The sequence below is a fragment of the Microtus pennsylvanicus genome, chromosome 1 (genome assembly GCF_037038515.1).
Source record: "Microtus pennsylvanicus isolate mMicPen1 chromosome 1, mMicPen1.hap1, whole genome shotgun sequence".
NCBI lineage: Eukaryota > Metazoa > Chordata > Mammalia > Rodentia > Cricetidae > Microtus > Microtus pennsylvanicus.
The window spans coordinates 116,333,112-116,358,454 of record NC_134579.1 but is presented as its reverse complement, the minus strand read 5'-3'; the positions used below and the strand labels follow the sequence as shown (position 1 = coordinate 116,358,454).

The window sequence follows — 25,343 nt, the reverse complement described above, 5'->3', positions numbered from 1 at the left end:
ACTCATGCCCTAAAAGGAAGCAGTATGGTCATCCATGTCAAGGGGTAACAGAAAGGAAAGAGCATATGGGCATGGATAGTCCACAGCCTAAACCCTCAAAGAAAAGAATGAGAGGGAATCAGAGGAGAAGGAAGTATGGTGTCAGAAACGGGGCGGCATCAGAGTAGGGACAGGGGAGCAGCACAGAGACCTATGGTGTAGAAAAGGGGCAGCAGAGGGAAAGCTATGGTGTAGGAACAGAGAGAGAGCTATGGTGTAGGAACAGAGAGAGAGCTATGGTGTAGGAACAGAGGGAGAGCTATGGTGTAGGAACAGAGAGAGAGCTATGGTGTAGGAACAGAGAGAGAGCTATGGTGTAGGAACAGAGGGAGAGCTATGGTGTAGGAACAGAGGGAGAGCTATGGTGTAGGAACAGAGGGAGAGCTATGGTGTAGGAACAGAGAGAGAGCTATGGTGTAGGAACAGAGGGAGAGCTATGGTGTAGGAACAGAGAGAGAGCTATGGTGTAGGAACAGAGGGAGAGCTATGGTGTAGGAACAGAGGGAGAGCTATGGTGTAGGAACAGAGGGAGAGCTATGGTGTAGGAACAGAGAGAGAGCTATGGTGTAGGAACAGAGGGAGAGCTATGGTGTAGGAACAGAGGGAGAGCTATGGTGTAGGAACAGAGGGAGAGCTATGGTGTAGGAACAGGAACAGAGGGAGAGCTATGGTGTAGGAACAGAGGGAGAGCTATGGTGTAGGAACAGAGAGAGAGCTATGGTGTAGGAACAGAGAGAGAGCTATGGTGTAGGAACAGGAACAGAGGGAGAGCTATGGTGTAGGAACAGAGAGAGAGCTATGGTGTAGGAACAGAGAGAGAGCTATGGTGTAGGAACAGAGGGAGAGCTATGGTGTAGGAACAGAGAGAGAGCTATGGTGTAGGAACAGAGAGAGAGCTATGGTGTAGGAACAGGAACAGAGGGAGAGCTATGGTGTAGGAACAGAGGGAGAGCTATGGTGTAGGAACAGGAACAGGAACAGAGAGAGAGCTATGGTGTAGGAACAGAGGGAGAGCTATGGTGTAGGAACAGGAACAGGAACAGAGGGAGAGCTATGGTGTACGAACAGACCGAGAGCTATGGTGTAGGAATCTCAGACCCTCAAACTGCTCTACTAAACAAGATGTGCTCTTTTTTCAAGCTGGGGCCTCTAGGGAAGGTTCTGGTTTGCTACAAGCCTGTGACCTGGAACATTTGGAGTTTGCAGCTGGAGCCTGACTGGTGGCTGTCCTTCAATGTTGACTGCTTAGTCACCAGGGGAGTACGTCCACCAGAGATCACCAGCAAGAATTATTACTCTAGACAGAGCCCTGGGGTACACCTAAAAGGCTTGTTTCAGTAAAGCCACCTGGAGGAGAATCACAGTGCCTGTAAGCAGGACAGAATCACTGTGGAAAAATCAGAGGGGATTGCAGGTGAAGGCCCCAGGCTCCTCCCAGCCTCTGGCCACCAAAGCTGCAGGCCAGGTGACCTCTGAAGGCAGGAGACTGCACTCTAGATTACTAAGGAAAAGGAGTTTACTTTAATGGGAAAAGTAACTCCAGTAAAACAAATGTTCTATAATTTTGTCTGTTTGGGATTTGGGGTTTTCGTCTGTTAGATTTCTTTCCCCTTTGTCATGTGTTTCGGATTGAATAAGAAACATGGAGTTTAAAAACTAAAATTTTTCTGTAACCAAGCCCTGTGAGCCTAAATCAGAATACCTAGGGCATGTATGTTCAGAGATCTCACTCTCTGCACACACCCCAGGATTCCATCAGGGACTCATGAAAGCAAGATGTATACCAGTAAAGTGCACTATCTCAAAGCAGAACCCAAACCAGGCGGTGGTGGTGCACTCAGGAGGCAGAGAAAGACGGATCTCGCTAGGTGAATTCGAGGCCAGCCTGGTCTACAGAGCTAGTTCCAGGACAGGCTCCAAAGCTACAGAGAAACCCTGTCTCAAAAAAAAAAAACAAACAAACAAACAAACAAAACAAAGCCCAGACACTGCTCTAAACCACCCACTCTAGACCTGAACACAAGACAGTGCTTGAAGAGTTCAGACTCAGTGCATCCACAAAACTTTATCTGAAGCCTACTTGAAAGTGGGGAAGTGAGAGTTCTGTCTGCTGGACTGGGTAGGGGGTCAGCTACAAGCAAGCAGGTTCTGCCCTGGGGTCCTCATTGTGTCACCATCCTAGATGGCACAAACCCTTTTGTTCCCCCAGCAGCTTCATCTGGCAAAGCATTCCTTCCCCCACAGATCACTAATGTTACTGTTCCTATGGATTTGTAGTGCATTAAAACAAGAGCAACATGGATTACTCACAAATTCCTATGCACACGTTCAATAGGAAGAACTCAGCTTACACTGGGGATGGGGGATAGGGAAGGCTCCCCTGAGAAAACTCCCAGAGGGGAAAGCTGAAGACTGAAGAGGTATCAAAAAACAAAAACCCTCTTAATATGTACCAAGTAAAAGCTGGTGGCTTCACAGCCTGCTCTCTCCAGCCTATCCTTCTAATAATGGCACCCTACAGCAACTCAAGTTTAGAATTTGGGCTCCTTTGAAACACCATCAGAGCACATGGAGAAAAGTGGGATTCCGCCAAGAAGTGTTCTAAAAAACTGAGTGTACTAAGATCATCCCCCCCATTCGAGCACCTGAGGAAGCTGGGTCCTCCCATTCGAGTATCCTCAGGAAGACAGGATGCTGCATTAATCATCCTCCAGGAAGCAATTCTGATGTGCTCACTAACAGAACAGCATCCTGCGGATGTGGCTCAAACTTTAGTCTCATGGGGGCTGCAATTATGAGGGTGCACTTCCAACTCCTGAAGTGGCCTTTTGGTCCTTAGTCTCACACCCCTGACTCCAGTCTGAAGGGGTCGCAGTTTCTTAAAGCTGAAAGAATTAGAGAGGCAGGCAAGGGTAATAAGAGATCTCATGAGCAGGCCCTCATCTACACAGACAGCTTCATCTGCAGGATTCCTCAATGCTCCAACAATGTCTAACCCTGGCAGTATAGATGGGACTCTCATTGTTTTCCAGACCACACACACTCATTTTTGCCCAACTCATTTTTGCCCTTTTATGTTGCTATTCATGTATAAAATGTGAGCTGAATTTGATTCGTCAGAGAGGGGGACATCTACAATGTTTTCCACGGCCACAGCAAAGGGTGAGCTGGGCAGGTGGTACATACTGGAATCCCAGCATTGGGAGGGAGGCGAGGGACTAGAAGCAAGGCTGATCCTTGACAAGCGCAGAGAGGGAAAGGGGTCAAGATAGACATGGAGGGTGGCAAACTCCCAGCTTCTCCCTCATCTCCTGACCTGAGATAAGGGCCTGGCATGGCAGCCTTTTTTTTTCCCCCACAGCAGGACTGGCTTCTGGCTGAAATGGTACAGGCTGTGCTTGAGGCCAAACCTAAACATGTCTACCTCAAGCTGTAGCCTATCATCTCCTCTATCTGTAAGGTGACCAAGCCAAAACTGGGTGAGAGGGACCTGTCCTACATCACTAAAACAGTTAGAAGACCCAGGGCTGAGCACTGAGAAGATGGCTCAGCAGTTAAGACTTCTGGCCCTCTACAAGTGCAACAAGCTCTCAATAGCTAAGCCATCTCCCCAGCTCCTCTTTCTCTCTTAACCTTTATGCTGAAATTTGTATTAAGATGCCCTTTATTTTATAGCAATTAATATGCTGGAGAACATTATTTTTTTAACTGAATAAAAAGAAATGAATGCAGTATTTGATTGGTAAGTATGGAGGTACTGGCGCTGCACTGGTGACAAAAGGCTCATCTTTATAGACATATTCAAGCTTTTTTTTTTTTTTTTTTGGTTTTTCGAGATAGGGTTTCTCTGTAGCTTTGGTGCCCGTCCCGGAACTAGCTCTTGTAGACCAGGCTGGCCTCGAACTCCCAGAGATCCGCCTGCCTCTGCCTCCCGAGTGCTGGGATTAAAGGCGTGCGCCACCACCGCCCAGCATATTCAAGCTTTTTAAAAAAGAGGTAAGACGGATGGGTTACAGCTCAGTAACACGCTCTGCCGGCACAAAGTCCTGCATTTGATCCACAGGATCAATAACTAAAGAATTTTTTTTTTAGTATTTATTTATTTAGTATACAGTATTCTGTCTACTTGTATGCCTGCAGGCCAGAAGAGGGCGCCAGACCTCATTACAGATGGTTGTGAGCCACCATGTGGTTGCTGGGAATTGAACTCAGGACCTTTGGAAGAGCAGGCAATGCTCTTAACCACTGAGCCATCTCTCCAGCCCCTCTAAATAAAGAATTTTAAGATGACCTCATGGCTTATTCTGCTCTCATCACACTTTCACTGACACCCTCATCCCTGTTGTTTCTCTCTTCCAACAAGAAAGTTCCGAATGGTGGAGACCCTGTCTGTTGTGTCTCTCCAATGTGTTTGAAGAGCCCACCCCAATGCCTAGTATGAGACCAGACCCATCACTGAGGAGCAAGCACCAGTAATGTTCTAGAATGGACCCATCTCTGGGGCTAGGATTATCAGCATCTGTGCTAAAGAAGGTGGGCCATCTACTAGACCTCTCTATCTCACACTCCTCTGTGGAATGGAACTAGCACTCCTCTCCGAAAGCTGTCTGGCACATGGTGCCACACAAAGTTGTGAATCCTCAAGTCCTATACAAAGCACAGCCTAACCACTCCTGTAAAACAGAAAGTGGAGAGAGGAGAGTGGAAATGGAAGAGGGTAGGAATCAGCAAGATAGCTGTATACCAAACTATTAAAGAATAAATTAAAAATATTCTTTAAACTGGGCATAGTGGTACACATCTTTAATCCCAGCACTCGGGAGGCAGCGGCAGGCAGATCTCTGTGAATTCAAGGCCAGCCTGGTCTACACAGTGAGTTCCAAAACAGCCAGGTCTACCCTGTTTTGGGGAGAAAAAAAAAAAAAAAACATGAACTGTATGCAGACATGAGTGACATAGGAGTGTGACTGTGGAAGGAAAGAGGCCAAAGCTCCAGACAAACGCACAAGTAGAGAAAAAAAGACTAGAGGATACATGGGTCAGCAGCCTATGAGCACACAGGTCCACAGGGCAGGCCTGGGAGCTGGGAGCATGGCGTCTCTCTGAGACGTCTGCTCCCGAGAGGAGAGCTGTGGAGTCTGAGCTCACTTCCTCTTCCTCCCAGCGTTCTGTTCTGTTTACTCCTCCCACCTATCTTCTAACCAATGAGGGCCAAGCAGTTTCTTTTTATTTAACCAATGACCTTCCTCCATCAACATCTGAACCCCTTAACTTCCCTGTTATTAGTGTGAACTCATAGCTAAACAAACCTGGGCCCTTCTCCTGGTTTCACTAAAAGCAAGGAAGCTTCAGTTTGTCTGAAGCCCCTTGGATGCCAGAGGACTTCAATCCTTTGGTTTTTCTGGGGTCCTGCCAGTGGTCTGAACCAACAAATAGAGCTGCTGGCTCATCCATCTGAGAAAAGCTGCCAACTCCTTCCCAGGAACACAATGCCTTTCTGCTTCAAACAAGTCCCCTGAGAGACCTGCTCCATGCCACAGCAAAGACATTCTTCTCACCTGTTAAAAAAAGCACTTAATAACTCACATAAAACCAACCTGTCAGTGACTTACCTCAAATTCTTCCCAAAAGCCCTGTTTGACTTTATCTGTGGTCTCAGCTAGCTTGCTTAGCTCTCGAACACGGCTTTCGATTTCAGCAGCATTAATACGAGTTGTATTGAGGGGCTGTTGTGTTCAGCAGTGGTGGGAAAGGAAGAAAACATGTTTAACAGTGTTAACACAGAACGAAAAAGACTTCACAAAAGCAAAGGCAGGGTGTGCATCATCCCAAATGTGTTCAAGTGTGTGCCTATGCATGCCTGTGTGCACCTATGTGCATCCATGTATTCATGCATGCATGTGGGCTGTGTTTGTTTGTGTAGTGTGTTCAGTGTTTGTGAGTGATGTGTATCTCTGTGTGTGCCGGTGCATGTGTGCATGTCTGCGTGTGGTACATGTGATGTGTGTGCATATGGCATGACAGTGACATGTGTCATGTGTGGAGATCAGGGGCAGTACTGAGGAGATGGTTTTCCCCTTCCTTGTTTAGGTGGGCTGCAGGGATAGAACTCAAAAATACCAACACTCTACCTAAGCCACCCTGAGCCCCAAGATCACTTGGAAATGAACTTTTACTTTCTCTTCTATTCCATCAGGAAAAGTCTCTTCATTCTCAATGAACACGTTAGGAACTCGGCCGACACAATTTCAAATCTAGATTTCTAGATTTAATTGTTAAATCACAGCACGATTTCAGATGGGACCACTCTCATAAAAGTGAAACAGCTGAGCTCAGGAGAGCCTGTCCTGCCCCTTGCCAGCTGCCATAGGTAGAACTGGCCCCTCCCTTCACCTGGGCAAATCAGGAGAGCTGGCCCTGGTTGCGAGGGTGTAGGAGGGCTGACCAACTTAGCTCCCACCCAAACCTACATTCTGGGCTTTGAGTTGGCCCAACCCAACATGTACCCCATCCATGAACTGCTAGAGCACGTGAAGTGGCCAGTCCTACAGAACCACAGCTGCGGCATCTCCACACACAGGGCAACAACAAGCTATCCAAGAGGATTCTGGGTGAGGACCCAGTATTGATAGTATATCAGAAGCCAGAGGCCTCGACCCAGTCCAGCGACTCATTGCAGCGAACATTTGCAAACGAAGCTGTTTGGACAAGAGGGTTTACTGTGTGACACACCATGTCACACAGCAGCTTCCACTGAGATTTATTTTTGTTTATTTATTTTTTTGTTTCCTTTTGGAGGGAAGGTTGCAAGAGCAGATGGTGAACATGGTGGGATGGGAAGGTAAGTGGGATTGAGGTGCATAATGTGAAATTCACAAAGAACCAATAAAAAGTTTTATTTAAAAAAAGTGAAATAGCAAAGACTCAAAGCTGAGAAAGTATGTGCCCCAAAGGGAACTACCAGTAATTTGCAGTGAACACTTCTGGTTTTGTTTTTGTTTTTTAATGTTCATTGGTGTTTGGCTTGCATGTCTGTGGGAAAGAGTCAGAATCACTGGAACTGGAGTTACACACGGCTGTGAGCTGCCAGGTGGGTGCTAGGAATTGAACCAGGGTCCTAGGGAAGAGCAGCCAATGCTTCCAACTGCTGAGCTATCTCTCCAGCCACTGAAGATTTCTTTTAAAGGGCACAATAGTAAATATGTATAATCCCAGCATGGAGCCAGGAAGGTCATGAGACCAGCAGGGCTACATGGCAAGACTATTTGTCAAAAGTAAAGGACAAAATAAAGTCTACACATGTGGGCGCTGGGATGTACTTCAGTGGTGAGCACTTGCCTACCATGCAAATCCCTAAGGTTTGATTCCCTAGGACTGAAGGAAAAAAACAAAAACCTCTGAAAGAAGGCAGGTCATATATGCCAGAGTTCAAGTGTGGTGTGCCTTGGGTTCACTCTATGAGATCTTTCACAGATGTGGAAATGACACGGCATCTAGATGTTTCCGCATACTAAAGGAGGTGATTTGTGAAGAAACTAGAGATTGCATGCCCAGCCACTGAAGACGGGTACGGTATGAGGAACTGCTGATATCCTATCTACTTCTGCATTACACTATGGATCTTGAATATCATCCAACGGGCCACATGTTGAAGGTTTGATCCCAACCCTAGGTGCTACTGGGAGGTAGCAGAACCTTTAAAAGGTAGGGTCTACCTAAAAGACTAGGGAAGACAGTCAGGGACAGGTCACTGAAGCAGATCAGAGCCCTTCCTGTCTCTGTTTCTCAGCCATGTGGTAAACAATACCCATGTGCTCCCACCATAGTAAAGGTGTCACCAGATGCCCAAAGCAGCAGGGCCAAGTGACTGTGGGCTGACTCCTTTAGCTCTTGCCCCTATTAACCAGTCCTCATGCATCTTGTCACAGAGATGGGGTGCTGACTGGTATACACATGTGAGAGACTCCATGCTAACATTCTCCTAGGAGAAGCAGCTTCAGTTTCCTAACCTGCTTGAGCTGCAGGACGGTACCCAGAGTCTCCACCATGGGATTCTTCTTATAATGCTCCACCAAGTCTGTCAAAGAGTCAAAGCGCTCTCCTCCACCAACGTCGTATTTCAGTTCCTTTCAAAACAAAACAGATGGTGTTCATTACCTGAAGCTAGGTTACTGTCTTCCCACTCTCCTGAAGCCACTGTGTTCTTAGTGACACTTAACCTGTACACTTGTCTGCCTAGAGGGCATGATGAGAACAAGACACACATGTATCATGTCCGTGTCATCACAGTGGAGCCACACTGGGCCTTGAGAAGAAAGTCTTGTCATTGGTGACAACTGGGTGAGGCAAGAGACCCTCCCAATAAATCAAATAAGCCAAGTGCTAAAAGGAACATGTGCCACCTCATTTACGTGTAGATCCAAAAAAAAAAAAAAAAAAAATCTAATACAGAGTGAAAGAGATCAAATGGTGGCTATGAAGGACTTGGGTACAGGAGAAGCCACTGGTGACACACAGACCCTCTCTGTATGGTGAACAGGCTCAGGAACCCCAATCCGCAGCATGGTGACAACAGTGGACAGGGTTACATGCACTGGAGATTTGCCAAGAGAACATCTGAAGTGTTACAAGATGATGGGTACACTTAATGAGACTGACTACAAAAAAAACTAAACACTATCGATTGAAGCCCAGAGACTGACTCTCAATGTCCATAGTACTGTGAAGGAAAAGAAGCAACAGCACTGATGAGGGGATGGGGGGGGGGGGGACTCGGAATACTCAGTGGTGGAACAGGTGCTATGTTTCATCCCATCATCAAAGACAAGAAATGATACAAAAGTTAATTAAATCGAAATCAAATAAAAGCTCCACAGCTGCAAGACATTTCCCATCACCTCCAGACTCTTCAAAATGCCTAGCGTGGCATCAGTGCTCATGTAATGTCACATACACAGCTGAGAAGCTAGATGGGACAAGAAAGCCTGCACATGTTTGGATAGACAGGATGCTCAAGACTGTTGACCCCAGGGGGTGTCCACAGACAGTGTCAATTGCCTGTGACACTTCTTAGGACAGCCAGTGTACACTGAACATGTGCAGAGATGGACACAAAAGAAAAACTAGAAGGGAAAATTGGGCAAGGTGGTAGCACTAGGGAACCAAAGGTAGGCAGAGATCTGTAGGTTCCAAGCCTGGCTAACCATAATAGTGAATTTCAGAACAGCCAGGGATACACAGAGAGACCCTATCTCAGAAAAACAAAAACAACTGGGCAGAGGCAGGCAGATCTCTGTGAATTACAGGCCAGTCTACAGAGTAAGCTCCGGGAGCGAGGGCTACACAAAGAAATCCTGTCTCAAAAAACCAAAACAAAAACAAAAACAAAAATAAGCCAACAAAAAAAAAAAAAGAAAAAAAACAACAAAAGTAACAGTGCTTCAAAACGATGAGACTTACACAGGAGAGTCGGCCATGAGCAAGTAAACAAAGATAAGATAATCTCAACGTGGGTGTCTAGTGTTCTCTCAGCAGAAGTCAGTCGTCCCTCCCGCCCCAAGATGCCACTGCACCAGACCCACAGTCCCCTTGGTGCTCTACCTGACATCGGATCATGACGTGGGTCACTTTGGACTTGCCATCATTGCTCTCCCCTTTGTCATCACCGGTGCGGACGGAGAGAACAAAGTCTCCAGGGTGGCTCTGGCTCTCTCGGACAAGAAAGCTGCCATGCTTACCCTTCTCCGTTAGCAGTTTCTCTGCTTCTTTTCCAGACAAGTGACCATGGAACCACCTAAGTGTTTGAAAAGGAAACAAGCTGAGTTCAGCTGGGGTATGCAGTATTCTTTCATGTAACACACTGAGCCAGCACTCCTCAACACAGATTCCAAACAGACAACTTCCTCCAAGGGGCAGAGGGTCTGACTAGACAGACTCTACATCCCAAACAGATAGGAAAAATGACAAAAATGTGTTAAAAATGACACTAAAGTTTGTTTTTCTTTTTTTGAGACAATCTCACTGTGTGGCCCAGGTTGGTCATGAGCCATGGATCTTTCTGCCTCAGGTTCCTGAGTGCTGAGATCACAGGCAATACCACCACACCTAGCCTCCACTAAAATTAAAAAAGGAGCCCAGGATCACTTGAAAACAATATTTGCCAGATGATGGTGGCGCATGCTTTTAATCCCAGCACTCAGGAGACAGAGGCAGATGGATCTCTGAGTTCAAGGGCAGCCTGGTCTATAGAGTAGAGTGAGTTCTAGGACAACCAGGGCTACACAGAGAAACTTTGTCTCAAGAAGGAAGGAAGGAAGGAAGGAAGGAAGGAAGGAAGGAAGGAAGGAAGGAAGGAAGGAAGGAAGGAAGGAAGGAAGGAAGGAAGGAAGGAAAACAATACCTTCAATGCTTACTATTTTCTTTTAAACTTCCCATCTTTTAAAAATGCACTTGACTTTTTTTAAGTGCCTAACCCTAAAAGAACCAACTGTTGAGTTGCAGCCATTTAGTGAAAAGATAAGAAAGTTAGCAGCCTGGGCATGGTGGCCTATACCTAGAATTCATGTGTGATTACTAGTTTTCTTGGGAAGAGAGAGTCTCAATAGAGACAATAACTCCTTCCAGATGGGAATGTGGTGCATTTCCTTAATAGAATATTGATGAGGGAGGGCATAGCCCACTGTTGGTCATGCCATCCTTTCGCTGGTGGTTCTGGGTGCTGTAAGAAAGGAGGCTGAGCAAACCAAGAGGACAAGCCAATAAACAGCATTCCCTCATGGCCTCTACATCAGTTTTTGCCTTCAGGTTCAACCTTGAGTTCCTGCCCTGACTTCCCTAAATGATGGACTATAAGCTGTAAAATGAAATAAGCCCTTTCTTCCCCAAGCTGTTTTTAGCTGTGGTATTTATCATAGTACTAGAAACCCTGACTGAGCCGGGCGATCGTGGCGCACGCCTTTAATCCCAGCACTCGGGCGGCAGAGGCAGGCGGATCTCTGTGAGTTCGAGACCAGCCTGGTCTACAGAGCTAGTTCCAGGACAGGCTCCAAAGCCGCAGAGAAACCCTGTCTTGAAAAACAAACAAACAAAAAAAAAAAAGAAAGAAACCCTGACTGAGACATCAGACACTGGAGAGTGGAGGCAAAAAATGAGGATCTCAAGGTCATCTTCAGCTACACAGCCATCAGGAGGCAAGCCCAGCCCGCAGGAGACCTGAACTCAAGCAACAAATAAACAAATTATGAGGGGCTGGAGAGATGACTCAGTGGTTAAGAGCATTGCCTGCTCTTCCAAAGGTCCTGAGTTCAATTCCCGGCAACCACATGGTGGCTCACAACCATCTGTAATGAAGTCTGGTGCCCTCTTCTGGTCTGCAGACATACACGCAGACAGAATATTGTACACATAATAAATATTTTTTTAAAAAATTATGAAACAGACAAAATAATCACGAATCTGTGTTTGTTGACATTACATAAGAATGAATCTTTTTTTTTTCTTTTTTGGTTTTTCGAGACAGGGTTTCTCTGTAGTTTTGGAGCCTGCCCTGGAACTAGCTCTGTAGACCAGGCTGGCCTCAAACTCACAAAGATCCACCTGCCTCTGCCTGCCTCCCTAGAGCTGCTGTCCAGTTCTTCAAGTACATTGGGTTATCAGTCAAGCTTTAATGGTATGTACATCTTGGAGCAAGGACAGAGATTTCCCTAAGAGTGTGAACTCGTACAAGCAGAGAGAGCAATGTCTACATGGAACCCAGAAGGCCGTACTTTAACTATTATGCTGGAGAATATTGATGCAGGCTGTCTAGGGCCATCAAATGGCAGATTCTGAGACAACCCAGCTCTTAAGTGACCACAGAAACATCATAAGAGAGTCACAGGAATGCCATGGCTTTAAGTAAGAAAACAAGCACACCCTAGTGGGTAACGCTCATCCCCGAAGCCTTGACCAGCTACACATTGCTGGAAAAGTACATGCAGAACTAGAGGTGGAGACAGCATGAGGCTACAGGAGCCAGAGAAACAAACTACTAGCACATAATACAGAAGCTGGAGAAAGACAAGATATACAGACCCAGAATCTGCAGTCAGAAGCCAATGTCAGGGCAAATAAAGCAAGTACCAGCTCTCAACTCCAAACACACAGCAAGAGCTCCACAACATGACAGTTCCCAATGGACACAGTGGCAATTCTCTGCAGACAGTCACGCTTACGCATTTGGAAGATATTATAAAGAGGATGAAAAGCCATGGGCTTAGCCTGACCTCTGTTGGTAGTGCTGCTGAACAACTGGTCTGAGCCACCATGGAGCACTGCTGCTGTTTCAGCATCTCTATCATCGGCTGTTGATAAACCTTACGATTCAAGTACATCTAAATCTACTCAGGGAAAATGCGAGAGCGCTGTGGAGTCTGTAAGGTGCACTGACAGCAGCTGCTGCAAGAAAAGGGCATTCTGCATAAACCAAAGCCATCATTCTTACTTTAATACACTGTAGCTCAGTGTGTAGAGAGCCTCCCTGGCATGGCCAAGCCTGTGCTCAATCTCCAGTACCACATAAGTCAGGCATGGTAAAGCATGTCTGTAGCCCTAGCACTCAGGAGGTAGAGGCAAGAGGATCAGGAATTCAGTCATCCTCAGCTACACAGTGAGTTCCAGGTCACCTTGAACTATACTAGACCTTGTCACAAACAAAACAAAACAAAACAAAACAATTGTTTTAACAGTACGAAGGACAGACACCAGCTTTGAAGTCACACAGATCCTCTGTGTCCCATAAGGCAGGCACACAGCACACAGTCTTAGAGTACAGATTTGTACTCACTAAGATGGCACTGACCTTTCAGAGGTTGGGTCTGCACAGTTCAGTGGGTACTTGAGCTCAATAACATCTCCATTCTTCTCTTTCAGCTGCCCATGATGCTCCATGTAATACTGGACCAGTTCAGCCAATGTGGCAAACTTCTCCCCACCATAGAGGTCATAGTAGTCCCCAGTGTTCTGAATCTTGATGTGGGTAACAGCTCCATTTCGTCTAAAATAGTCCATTGGGAGGAGAGATGTCAAAAGACCAATACTTGGAAAAAGAGACCTCACATTTGGTAGATTTCACCCAAAAACTGGAACAAACCCAATGAAAAGATTTACCCTATCCCAGGAACTGAAGGTCAAGGAACCCCCTCAACTATGCCAACCCACAGCACTGTATCTGCACCTGTGCCCTGTGTAGCTTCCATTTTGAACAAGTGGCCTATTTTACAGGATAGGTTAAATGAGAACAATTACTGTTCTTAACAATCAAGGGCACCTAATACACGAACTAGCTCTCTGGAGCCCATTTCCTATGGAGGGATACCTTGCTTGGCCTAGATACAGGGAGAAGGGCCTTGGTCTTGCGCCTCAATGTGATCTGTTGACTCCCCATGGGAGGTCTTATCTTCTCTGCAGAGTGGATGGAAGGTGGGATGGGGAGAAGGTAGGGGGAGCAGGAGGAAGGGGGGGTGGTATAGGAGGTCCTTCTGTATTTGTGTTGCTTTTATTAGTCATTAAAGAAAATGCCTTGGCCTAGTTGATAGGGCGGAACTCAGGTAGGCAGGGAAGACAGAACAGAATTTTGGGAAGAAGAGCAAAGTCAGGCAGACGCCATGGCTCTCCTGCCTGAGACAGATGCTGGTTAGACTCATGCCAGTAAGCCACAGTCAAGTGGGAATACACATTAATGGAGATGAGTTAATCAAGATGTGAGAGTTAGCCAATAAGAGGCTAAAAATAATGGGCCAGGCAGTGTTTAAATGAATACAGTTTCTGTGTGATTATTTCGGGGATTAAACTAGCTGGGTGGAGGGACACAGCCCATTCCTCCTACAAGGGGGAACTGGGATTGATAATTTAAAATGAAAAGATTGTTTCAAAAAAAACACTGAAGGACACACAGTTAAGGTTAAAATCAAACACCCAGCCAGGCAGTGGTGGCACACGCCTTTAATCCCAGCACCTGGAAAGCAGAGACAGGCAGATTTCTTTGAGTTCAAGACAAGCCTGGTCTACTGGGCTAGTTCCAAGACTGTCAAAGATACCTAAATAAATATAAATATAAAACGCCCACTTTCCCTGTAGTCCAGCAAATCCACTCCTAATCATTTTGCCCAAAGGCAATAAAAATGAATAGGTACCAAAAAGACTTTCAAAAGTAGACAAATAAAAGATAGAAACTCAAAATATTTATCAAAAAAATATATCAACAGCCAGACATCTGGAAGGCTGAGACAGGAAAACAATGGACTACAGAGCAAGACAATGTTTCAAATAAGTAACAAATTTTAAAGGCTTGCTTTTAAATATATAAATATTGCCTAAAAAGTATGGTGATACACACTTATAAACCCAGCACCTGCAAGGCTGAGGCAGGAGGATCAGAAGTTTAAGGCCAACCTTTGATACATGAGACCATGTCTCAAAAACACAAAACAAAAAGATCCAACAACAACCAAAATCAACAGGGCCCAGTGAGATGGCTTAGTGGGTAAAGGGGGCTTGCTAGTAAAGCTGACCTGACAAATCAAGTTTGAGTCCCAGGACGCACATTGTAGAAGGGGAAAACCAACTCCCAAAGCTGTCCTCCGACCTATACATTCATGCCATGACACTTTCACATACATACACACACAAATAAATAAATGTTAAAAAAAAATAGTACATAAAAATCTAAATGTTGGGGCTGGAGAGATGGCTCAGAAGTTAAGAGCATTGCCTGCTCTTCCAAAGGTCCTGAGTTCAATTCCCAGCAACCACATGGTGGCTCACAACCATCTATAATGAGGTCTGGTGCCCTCTTATGGCCTGCAGGCATACACACAGACAGAATATTGTATACATAATAAATAAATAAATATTTTGGGGCTGGAGAGATGGCTCAGTGGTTAAGAGCATTGCCTGCTCTTCCAAAGGTCCTGAGTTCAATTCTCAGCAACCACATGGTGGCTCACAACCATCTGTAAAGAGGTCTGGCGCCCTCTTCTGGCCTTCAGGCATACAGACAGAATATTGTATACATAACAAACAAACAAATAAATAAATAATGCATATTATTGGATAAATAAATAAATATTTTAAAAAATCTAAATGTTAAAAAAGAAAAAAAACAAATCTGAGGATGGTTAGCTGGCTCTGCAGGGAAAGCCTGACAACCTAAGCCTAGTCCATGGAACCACAGAAAAGGAGCAGTGGCAGGAGGAGGAGAGGACTGAGGCAGGAGGAGGTGAGATAGGAGGAGGGGACAGAGGCAGGAGGAGGTGAGATTGGATAGGAGAAGGGGATTATAGCAGGAGGAAAGGACTGAGGCAGGAGGAGGGGACTGTGGCAGATGCACATCACACACATAATGAACAAGGAAATCTAAAACCTGATGAATAATACAGAAGTCTAGCATGCACTGTCCAGTCGACAATAACAACTCTTCATGTAAGACTCAGGCTGAGTTCCTACGGATCCCCTTTCTTTCAAAAGGCTCAAGAATCTGGCGTGATGTGAAATATGCCTGTAATCCTAACAGGGAAGCAAGTAAATCTCTGTGAATTCAAGGCCAACCTGGTCTGTATATCAAGTTCCAGGCCAGCCAGTGCTATCTAGTGAGACCCTGTGTCATAAATAAAAATAAATGAATGGATAGATGGATGAATGGATGGATGAATTAATTAAATAAATGGGCACTTCCTAAGTCCCAGTGAGATTCTAAATAAATTCTCAAGGACATGAATTACTCTTCCCTATGTGGAAGTAATGTCTATAAAATCAAACTCATACACTTCAGTTTAAATAGCTAGAAAAGGCATATAGAAATCATCATCTAGGAAACTCCCCCATGCCTGCTCAATGGGACTGTGAGGATGCACCACACTGTCCCCAAGGATTTAAAACAAACCAAAGCCTCCCAATGTCCATCACTAGAAGAATGAAGAAGTTAGTATGTTTGCATCGTTTGACCACCGAGTAGCCATTACAATGAACAGCTAGATGTCCCAGCATGCAGCTCAAACAGCACTTCAATGGATACATGAACTACAGAATGATTAACATGCTGGGAACACAGAGCTCATGAGGCAGTCGAGTATGCAACACAGCAAGAGGATCCATGCAAACTCTGGACAATGGCTTCCTCTGGGAAAGAGGATGGAAACGGGACAGGGCAGGGACTCAAGGGGACCACAACTTCCTCACAGAGGTGATGTGGGAGTGTCATATATCAATCTGTTGATTTCATTGGTTAAGCAATAAAGAAACTGTTTGGCCCTGTGGGTGGAGTAAACAGAACAGGATGCCGGGAGGAAGAGGAAGTGAGGTCAGACTCGACAGCTCTCCTCTCCGGAGCAGATGCAAGAGAGACGCCATGCTACCTGCTCCAGGGAAGACGCACGCTATGAAGCTCCGACCCAGGATGGACTTAGGCTAGAATCTTCCCGGTAAGCGCACCTAGGGGCGCTACACAGATGATTAGAAATGGGCCAGAGCAGTGTTTAAAAGAATACAGTGTCCGTGTAATTATTTCGGGGCATAAGCTAGCCGGAGCAGGCGGCTTGGGGTCTTGGGGACGCAGCCCCACCGCCGCTCCATATTACTACACAGAGGTTTTCATTCTTGACCAAGGAAAGTGATGTGAAGAACCTTAACAGAGCCCGTTCCCCGACAAAATCCATAGCCGAAAAGAAAAACCAGGAGGCAGGACTCAGCCCTGGAGGCTCCAGGTGTATATCTCTGCCCAAGGTATGCTTGGTTACTGCTGTAAGCAGAAGCCCAGTAACCTTTCCACTGCTTCCCAAGGCTGTGACTCTGGGTGACCACAAAAGGCATGGGAACTGGGGCTGGAGAGTTGGTTCATCGGTTAGGAGCACTGGCTGCTCTTCCTAAGGAGTCAGGTTCAGTTCCCAGCACCCACATGGTGGCTCACAAGTATCTGTTACTCCAGTTCCAGGGGATCTGATGCCCTCTTCTAGCCTCTGTGGGCACCAAGCACACACAAGGCACACACACATACATACAAGCAGAACATTCATACACATAAAATCATAAAAAAAAAAAAAAGCTTAAGAGCAGGCCAATGCCCTGAGTGGCTCCACAGGGCAACAGGCCCTCAAGCTCTGCAGGAAGGGGTGAGGCAGTCAAATGTGGCCTCGCCCTTTCTCTGAAAACACCCTGAGTGTCTCCCTTTACCTTCCAACTTACCTAACGGACAGAGTGAAGTCTCCAGGGTTACTCTTACTGGGCCTTGCCAAAAAACTGCCATCGACTCCTCTGGTCAGCAGGAGATTCTCTGCCTCCACACCAGTGATGTTGGGGTGAAACCATCTGGAAGGAGGAAAAACAACATTGAAAACCAGACACCTCAGTAACACCCACACCACCACAGCTGAGAACCCTCACACCATCATGGTGGAGGCCTGTGAGCAGCAGCTGACAGCTAGTTTCCAGGCCAGACCTTCCCCTTTCCTTAGTCCCTTTTCCTGGGTGGAACACTGAGATCCTGCCATCGTGCAGGTACTGGAGGTGGGATAGGGGCACGGCCAGTAGGGCTGGGCTATTCACACAATGAACTCGTGGGTTTTTTTGCCCCAAAAGGTCATCCATATGATCAGGAAATTGTCTGCAAGCAATGAAACCAGACAAACACAAACTACCTCATGAATCAGACAGGTTCGGAGGCTCACAAGAGCCAGGTTCACACTGCTAAAGCACCAGAACACTCACAGGGTACCAGACTGCAAAGGGAGACACCCATGCAAACTTAACGTTGAATACACATGTAGAGACAAAAATACAGACATAAGAGCAGAACAAGGTATTTCCAAAAATAAACATAAATTGCCTCCCCATAGAATATTTGTTTTTAAAAAAAAATCTGACAAACATCACAGTAACAGAATTGTTTTCTTTCTTTTTCTCTTTTCTGTTTTTGAAACAGGGGTCACTAGGTACCCAAGGCTAGCCTAGAACTTGAACTCTCCCACACCATGCCCACAGTGGCATGCCCTACTGGCAGTGTCACCTGTTACAAATAGCAGACTGTGTGCCTCCAGATCCCACACTGGGCACTTTAAATACAAAGTCCTTTAGAAGACAAAAGTGATCATTGTGGATGGCATTTGCCTCAAAAGATTTCCCCCCAATTCCAGCAACTTCTCCTTTTTGCTTCCTCTAGCACCTACATGGTGGCTAACAACAATCTGTAACCTAGCTCCAGAGAATGTGATTCCGTCTTCTGACCTCCAAGGGCACCCCTACTCATCCAAGAGTGTGCACATGAACATACGAACAAACACACACTACTTAAATAAAATATTTAAGATCTCCTTTATGGACTTCAAATCACCAAGATTCATGTTAAGTGAATTAATGTTAAGATCCTGTGTTTTTAGCGGCTGTTATTTCTAAATATCTAAATACTCCCAGAAAATAAGAGTCAATATTAAATGTTAGAGTCCTTGCTTAGCATGCATGGGACCCTGGGTTCCACTTCAGTATTGCATTAGCCATACCACAAAAAACAGGGAGTGGGGTACACACCCAAATCTCAGTACTTGAGAGGTGAAGGCCATCCTCAGCTACAGCCTAAGCTACATGAATCCCTGTCATTTAAAAAAAAAAAAAGCTTTTTGTACGCTACTGAGAATAGGACTGAGGGCTCTACACACACTACATGTGCTCTCCCACTGAGCGACATGCCCAGTTCCAAAGGTAACAATTGGGCAGCAACCTGGGAAGGGTGAAGAATAAGGCAGAGCCATTGCAGTCTGAGTTGCCTGCTAGTCACTGAGTGCCTGATCCTCAGTAAGCAGCAATCTTAGGAGCTGGTCTTTAAATTCATAAGTACATTCTGTTCTAACAACATGCAAGCTGGGACTGACAAACCCACAGCAGTCCTGCATGGACATCACTACATCTTACCAGTTGCAGAGGCCTAGAACATCATTCTGTTTGACCTCATCTGAGAAAAGGCTCAAGACTCAAGTCAAAAGAATAAAATAGGAGTTGACTGTCTACTTCTCCCTCTGAGAGCTGGTCAAAAGAGCAAGAGAGAATTTCACCGAGGGACACAATGACCCCGGTTTATGAAACCCATTAACCCAGCATCCAATACTCTGGCACTCAGAATGATAATTTCAGCCATCCATTATTTTTTTTTGTCTTGTTTTTAAAAGAAAAAAAAAAGCCAGGCAGTAGCTGCCCATACCTTTAATTACAGTATTCAAGAAGCAGAAGCAGGTGGATCTCTGAGTTCTAGGACAGCCCGGTCTACAGAGTGAGTTCCAAGATAAAACCCTTTCTTGAAAAACAAAACAACAAAAAGTCTTTGCCGCAGCTTCTGAACTGTGGCTCCCATCTAGGAGCTCAAAGAGTCCCATCAGGAGTCAAAATGCAAGTTAGTGGTGGGTTTCCAGCTCTTCAATACTCTTGCCTTACCCACACCAAGTCTCTTCTACTCCATCTACAAACCTCTAAAAGCGTTCACTCTGGCATGGCAGTCTAAAGCTGAGAGGCATGAACACCTTCTATTCATCACAATAAAAAACAGGCGGGTGTGGTGTTGCACGACTTAAATCAGTCCTAGCACTCAAGAGGTGGAGGCAAGCAGATTTCTAAGAGTTCAAAGCCTGCAGAGTTCTAGATCAAGCCAGGGCTACACAGTAAGGTCCTGTCTGGAGAGGGAGGGGGACTTTAAAAAATTATTTCATTGTCTCAGTGTATGGGTGCACCCCTAAAAAACCTGGGTCTGAAAAAGCCTGGGATAAAATCGGATTCGCTGAACATAGCAGACAATGAGGACTACTGAGAACTCAAGAACAATGGCAATGGGTTTTTGATCCTACTGCACATACTGGCTTTGTGGGAGCCTAGGCAGTTTGGATGCTCACCTTACTAGACCTGGATGGAGGTGGGTGGTCCTTGGACTTCCCACAGGGCAGGAACCCTGATTGCTCTTTGGGCTTACGAGGGAGGGGGACTTGATTGGGGGAGGGGGAGAGAAATGGGAGGCGGTGGCGGGGAAGAGACAGAAATCTTTAATAAATAAATAAATAAATAATTTCATAATACAGGTCAGAGACAGAATCAATCTATCAGAGTACCAGATTTATGGTGTTATTGCTAAAAGCACCCTCCAGTGGATGAAAAATCATTTGATAGTACGGTTTCAAAGGTAGAAACCCTAAACTGGTGCCAGACTGTCTTGGTTCAAATTCTAGCTCAATGACCCTTGCTAGTTAATTAACCCCTCTTAAGCCATCTATGAAGCAGGAAGAACCCCCTATGGCACAGGGGGTTGAGAGGATGAGTTAATGTAGCTCATAAAGCACAGAACTGCCTAGAATAGTGCCTAGATGTCACTGTGGCAGACGGCGGTAAGTACCTTGATGGTGGAAGCAGGAGAATCAGAAGTTCAAGGTCATCCTGGGCAAGCTTATAGGTCTCGTGCCTCTGCTCTCTTCACCAGTGTGATGTGGGTGACAGAATGCCTGCCTCTCACAGGTCTAGAGGACAAGTGGTCAAGGCACCAAAAGGAGTCACACACCTGCCCCAGCTATGCCTACAGGTCACTAGGTGTTTTTGGTTGTGTTCTTCCAAGACAGCTCTGCCTGTTCTCAGGAACCGACTATCTCTGCCTGTGTCTGTGTGATTTAGCCAATGTTTCCCCTGTGCCAATTTATTTTCTAAGCAGAGTTTAGGTTGCAAAGTTCTGTTCAAATCAGTCATTGGGTGGGGGCACAGCTTGCTGGGGTTCCAGGCCAGTGCCTGGCTATACCCATCATTGTCAACTTTCACTTTAGCTCTTTAGTAATCTGCAGAATTTTCCTGCTTCTACTAAGATTCTAATTTTCTGTATGGGTGTGTTCATGCCGTGGCACTGACGTGCAGATAAGAGGACAATTTGGAGTGGGTTCTATCCTTCCACCACTTGGTCCTAGGGATGGAACTCAGGTTGTAAGGACCAAGGGCAAGTGCCTTTATCCACTGAACCATCTCGCTGACTCTTAATTATTTTAAATCATGATGCTGGATATCTTGTAGTGTTGGAAAATTATCCGTAAGTCTGCAATAATCAGAGTTACAAGATTTATTTATACTTTTATGTATAGGAGTGTTTTACTGGTGCATCAAATGTGTACCATGTACCCAGAAGCCAAAAAGGACATCAGATCCTCTAAAGTCAGACAGTTGCGAGCTGCTACATGGGTGCTGGGAATTAAACCCAGGTCCTCAAGAAGAGCAACAAGTGCTCTTAGCCAAGAGGCTCTTTCCAGTCCCAAATTACCAGGACACTAATAGGGAAAATGGTGCTTCTTCTGGATAGACAGTGAAGCACTCCCAGCCTCCCTCTCTGGAGTCAAGGCCTACTATCAGTACTCCTGAGTTGAGCATAGCAGGTTCGGCAATTGCTTCATTGTGCAGTTATCTAGTCTGGGCCTAACATTTACCTGCTGGCCTATCTGTCCCCACTGTCCTCTCTTCCTTCTATTTTAAAAACAAAAATCTTACAGTGTTTGAAAAATTACCCTTAAGCCTACAATCATCAGGGGTTGATTTTTTTATATATGAATTTATTTATTATGTATACAATGTTCAAAAGAGGGCACCAGATGATCTCATTACAGATGGTTGTGAGTCACCATGTGGTTGCTTGGAATTGAACGCAAGTCCTCTGGAAGAGCAGTCAGTGCTCTTAACCTCTGAGCCATCTCTCCATCCCCAAGAGTTGTTTTTAAGACTGTGTATCCTTGATATGTGGATGTTTTACCAGTACATCAGGGCTAGGGAGATGGCTCAGTCAGTAAAGTGCCTATCATGCAAGCATAGGACTCTCTGAGTTCAGATCCCCAGCACCCATGTAGAAGTTGGGTGTGGTGGCTTGTATAACTCTAGTACCAGAGAGGTGAGGACAGAAGAGCCCCTAGAGCTTGCTGGCCAGATACTCTAGCCAAAACCTTGTGGAGATGGTTTTTCCACTTTTATGTGGGCTCTGGATTCAGTGAGAAACCCTCTCTCAAAACTAAAGTCACAGCTGGGCAGTGGTGGCGCAGGCCTTTAATCCCAACATTTGGGAGGCAGAGGCAGGCGGATCTCAGTGAGTTCAAGGCCAGCCTGGTATACAAAGTAAGTTCCAGGACAGGCTCCAAAGCTACACAGAGAAACCCTGTCTTGAAAAATCAAAAATAAAAAATAAAAAAAAAGTCACCTGTGAGAAACTCAGCACTGCACACACAAGCAGGAACCCAACTTTTTTTTTTCTTTTTTCTTTTTTTTTTTTTTTTGTTTTGTTTTTCGAGACAGGGTTTCTCTGTGGTTTTGAAGCCTGTCCTGGAACTAGCTCTTGTAGACCAAGCTGGTCTCGAACTCACAGAGATCCGCCTGCCTCTGCCTCCCAAGTGCTGGGATTAAAGGCGTGTGCCACCACCACCCAACTTTTAACCTACAACTTGAGGTCTTCCTGTGGGAATACCTTTTTTTCATAAGTACAGAATATTCTTTTTTTTAATATTTATTTACTTATTATGTATACAATATTCTTTCTGCCTGTATGCCTGAAGGCCAGAAGAGGGCAGCAGATCTCATTTCAGATGGTTGTGAGCCACCATGTGGTTACTGGGAATTGAACTCAGGACCTTTGGAAGAGCAGGCAACGCTCTTAACCACTGAGCCATCTCTCCAGCCCAGTACAGAATATTCTATTGTATGAATGTGTCACCACAGTTATATCCCTGATATAAGAGGTTTATGCAGTTGCTTTGGTTACTCACATCTATAATATCAGTGCTCAGGAGGCTGAGGTAGGTAGATCTTTTGAGTGACAGAGCCAACCTAGCCAACACAGCAAGACTGTCTCAAAAAAAACAAAGGAACAGTCAAGCACAGTAGTGCTCATGTGCAATCCCGGCATTCACAAGGCAGAGTACAATCAGCCTTGTCCCAGCACATTCCAGGCTATCCCAGGCTTGTAGCCAGACCTTATCAGAAAGAAAGGAAGGCAGGAAGATGAGGGAGGGAGGGAGGGAGGGAGGGAGGGAGGGAGGGAGGGAGGGAGGGAGGGAGGGAGGGATAATGCTGCACTCACTCATCTTTGGACACATTCACATAGGTAATCAGATTTTTAGAAATTAAGTCAGTGAGATGACTCAGCAGCCCAAGTTTGGTCCCTGGAACCCAGGTAAAGGTGGAAGAGAAGCAGTGCTACCCTCCACATGCAAATGGCAAGCATGCTCCCTCCACAATAATAGTAACAATTAAAACAATTAATGTAGCAATAAAATGTTTAATCTACAGAAGTAATTTTTCAGTTGTGTTTTGTCTTGAGACAGGGCTGCTCTGTTGCCAGGCAACACTGAGCTCGAAAGATCTTCCAAGTGCTGAGGTTACAGCACGCACCATTAGGCCCACTTTAAGGGATTCTTTTGTTTGGACATATGTGGTACACACTAAACACTAAGCTGTATCCCCAGCCCCTAACTTCTATGGTGAAAAATGCCGCCGACTACCCTAACAAGGCATACCTTCCAGACATTCCATCCCTCATCTTTACCAACACAGCATAATTATCACGCTGTCTGCGCCTCTGACCAGAGTAAAGTGGCTTTAGCTCAATTTGCATTTCTTTGATAACTTTCTACCAATTTCCTGAGGTGTCAGTCCATTTTTGTTTTTGTTTGTTTGCCTCACCCAAGTGCTGGGACTCTTCCCCACTTTTGAAATTTCCTCTTATTAATATGTAGAAGCTTATGACATAGCCGGAAAATTATCCTTAACTACAAGTATGGCAGGTATTTCTTGCTTTTGTCCCCTCTTCCTTGGTTGTTTTTTTCCTACAGAAGTTCCTCTTGATGGAGTTAAATTTGTGAGATGTTTCCATTGTGGGTTCTGAGTTTCCTGCTACGCTAAGAGATGAAACTGAGTGGGCACTGTCATGCAATGGACATAAGTTAATACGAAGACACTGTCATGTGCAGGCCAGCTCGGTGCGTTGGAAGCAGAGCACTGTAGTGAAAAGAAAAGCTGGCAAGATGGCTCAGTGGGTTAAAGGCGCTCGCCATCATGACTGACCATCTGACTTTCACATGTGTGTCATGGCACCCATGTGCCTTCCCCCCAAAGTGTACACACACACACCATAAATAAATAAATAGGCCAGTGAGACAGCACAGTGGGTAAAGCGCTTACTGCCAATCGTGGCAGCCAGAGTCAGACCCCTGGAATCTCCAATGCTGTCTTCTAACCACACTGAGCGGCAGACAAACACACACACACACACACACACACACTTTCTCCCACTCATAAAATAAGAAAGCAAAATTTTAAACTAAATAAAATAAAAAAATTTAATGAAATAATTTTAAAAGAAAACACAGTAAAGTCACAAATTTTAATGGGTCCCTACTGCCTCTTGTGCTCTGGCAGCCTCTGTGGTGACCTATGTGGCCCTCTGCAGCTCCACAATCAGATACCCCATCTCACCTTCCTGATGAGTCCCATACTTCCCCTGGGTGATGCACAGCTCAGTGTCTAATCACAGAGCTCCACAACCGCTACACTCAAGGCTGGACCAGCAATCCCATGGAGGTAGATGTGTCTTTTTCTCAGTGGACCCCAAACTCCTGCAAAGGGCTAACATGCAGCAATGTATTCTGGAGTTAGAATCTCACTCTGCAGCCCAGGAGACTCCAGAGCCCCAGTCTTCCCAGTTTGGGTACAGAAATGCAATACTCAGTGGAGAAGCGGCTCCACTTGATGGCATAGAGTCACTATTGGTTCTAGTATATCCCTTATACTGGACACACGCAGCTGATCTAAAGGCTACTGCAGAAACGTTAAGAATTTGGACTCAGGGCTGGAGAGATTGCTCAGTGTTTAGGAGCACTAACTGCTCTCCAGAGGACCAGGGTTCAATCCCCAGCACCCACATGGAAGCTAAGAATCGTCTCTAAGTCCAAGGTCTGACACCCTCACAGACATACATGCAGGCAACATACAAATGCAAATGAAAGAAAAGTAAACAAATTATTTAAAAAATAATAATAATAATTTGGATTCGGCTAGGCAGTGGTGGTACATGCCTTTAATCCCAGCAGAGACAAGCAGATCTCTGTGAGTTCCAGAACAATCTGGTCTACAGAAAAAGTTCCAGGACATCATGGCTACACAAAGAAACCCTGTCTCAATAAAAATAAATAAATAAAGGCGATTATCTAAGGAATCAGCCTAAGCTAAAAGCTTGCTCCAAAGCTTCTCTCATGAGAAATATCAAATTTCCGTATGTTCACTAGCTT

General features: G+C 45.5%; 1 protein-coding gene across 2 annotated transcripts in view; it reads right to left on the bottom strand.

The window, feature by feature from the left end:
* Positions 1 to 25,343, bottom strand: part of Ptpn11 (protein tyrosine phosphatase non-receptor type 11) — a 75,303-nt gene that overhangs the window by 35,735 nt on the left and 14,225 nt on the right. For both annotated transcript variants that reach the window (XM_075980807.1, XM_075980797.1), the window contains exons 2-6: positions 17,257 to 17,379; positions 12,878 to 13,072; positions 9,640 to 9,832; positions 8,049 to 8,165; positions 5,652 to 5,765 (exon numbers count right to left, since the gene is read on the bottom strand). In XM_075980807.1, the coding sequence (XP_075836922.1) occupies positions 5,652 to 5,765; positions 8,049 to 8,165; positions 9,640 to 9,832; positions 12,878 to 13,072; positions 17,257 to 17,379 (742 nt within the window). The remainder of the gene's footprint in view (positions 1 to 5,651; positions 5,766 to 8,048; positions 8,166 to 9,639; positions 9,833 to 12,877; positions 13,073 to 17,256; positions 17,380 to 25,343) is intronic.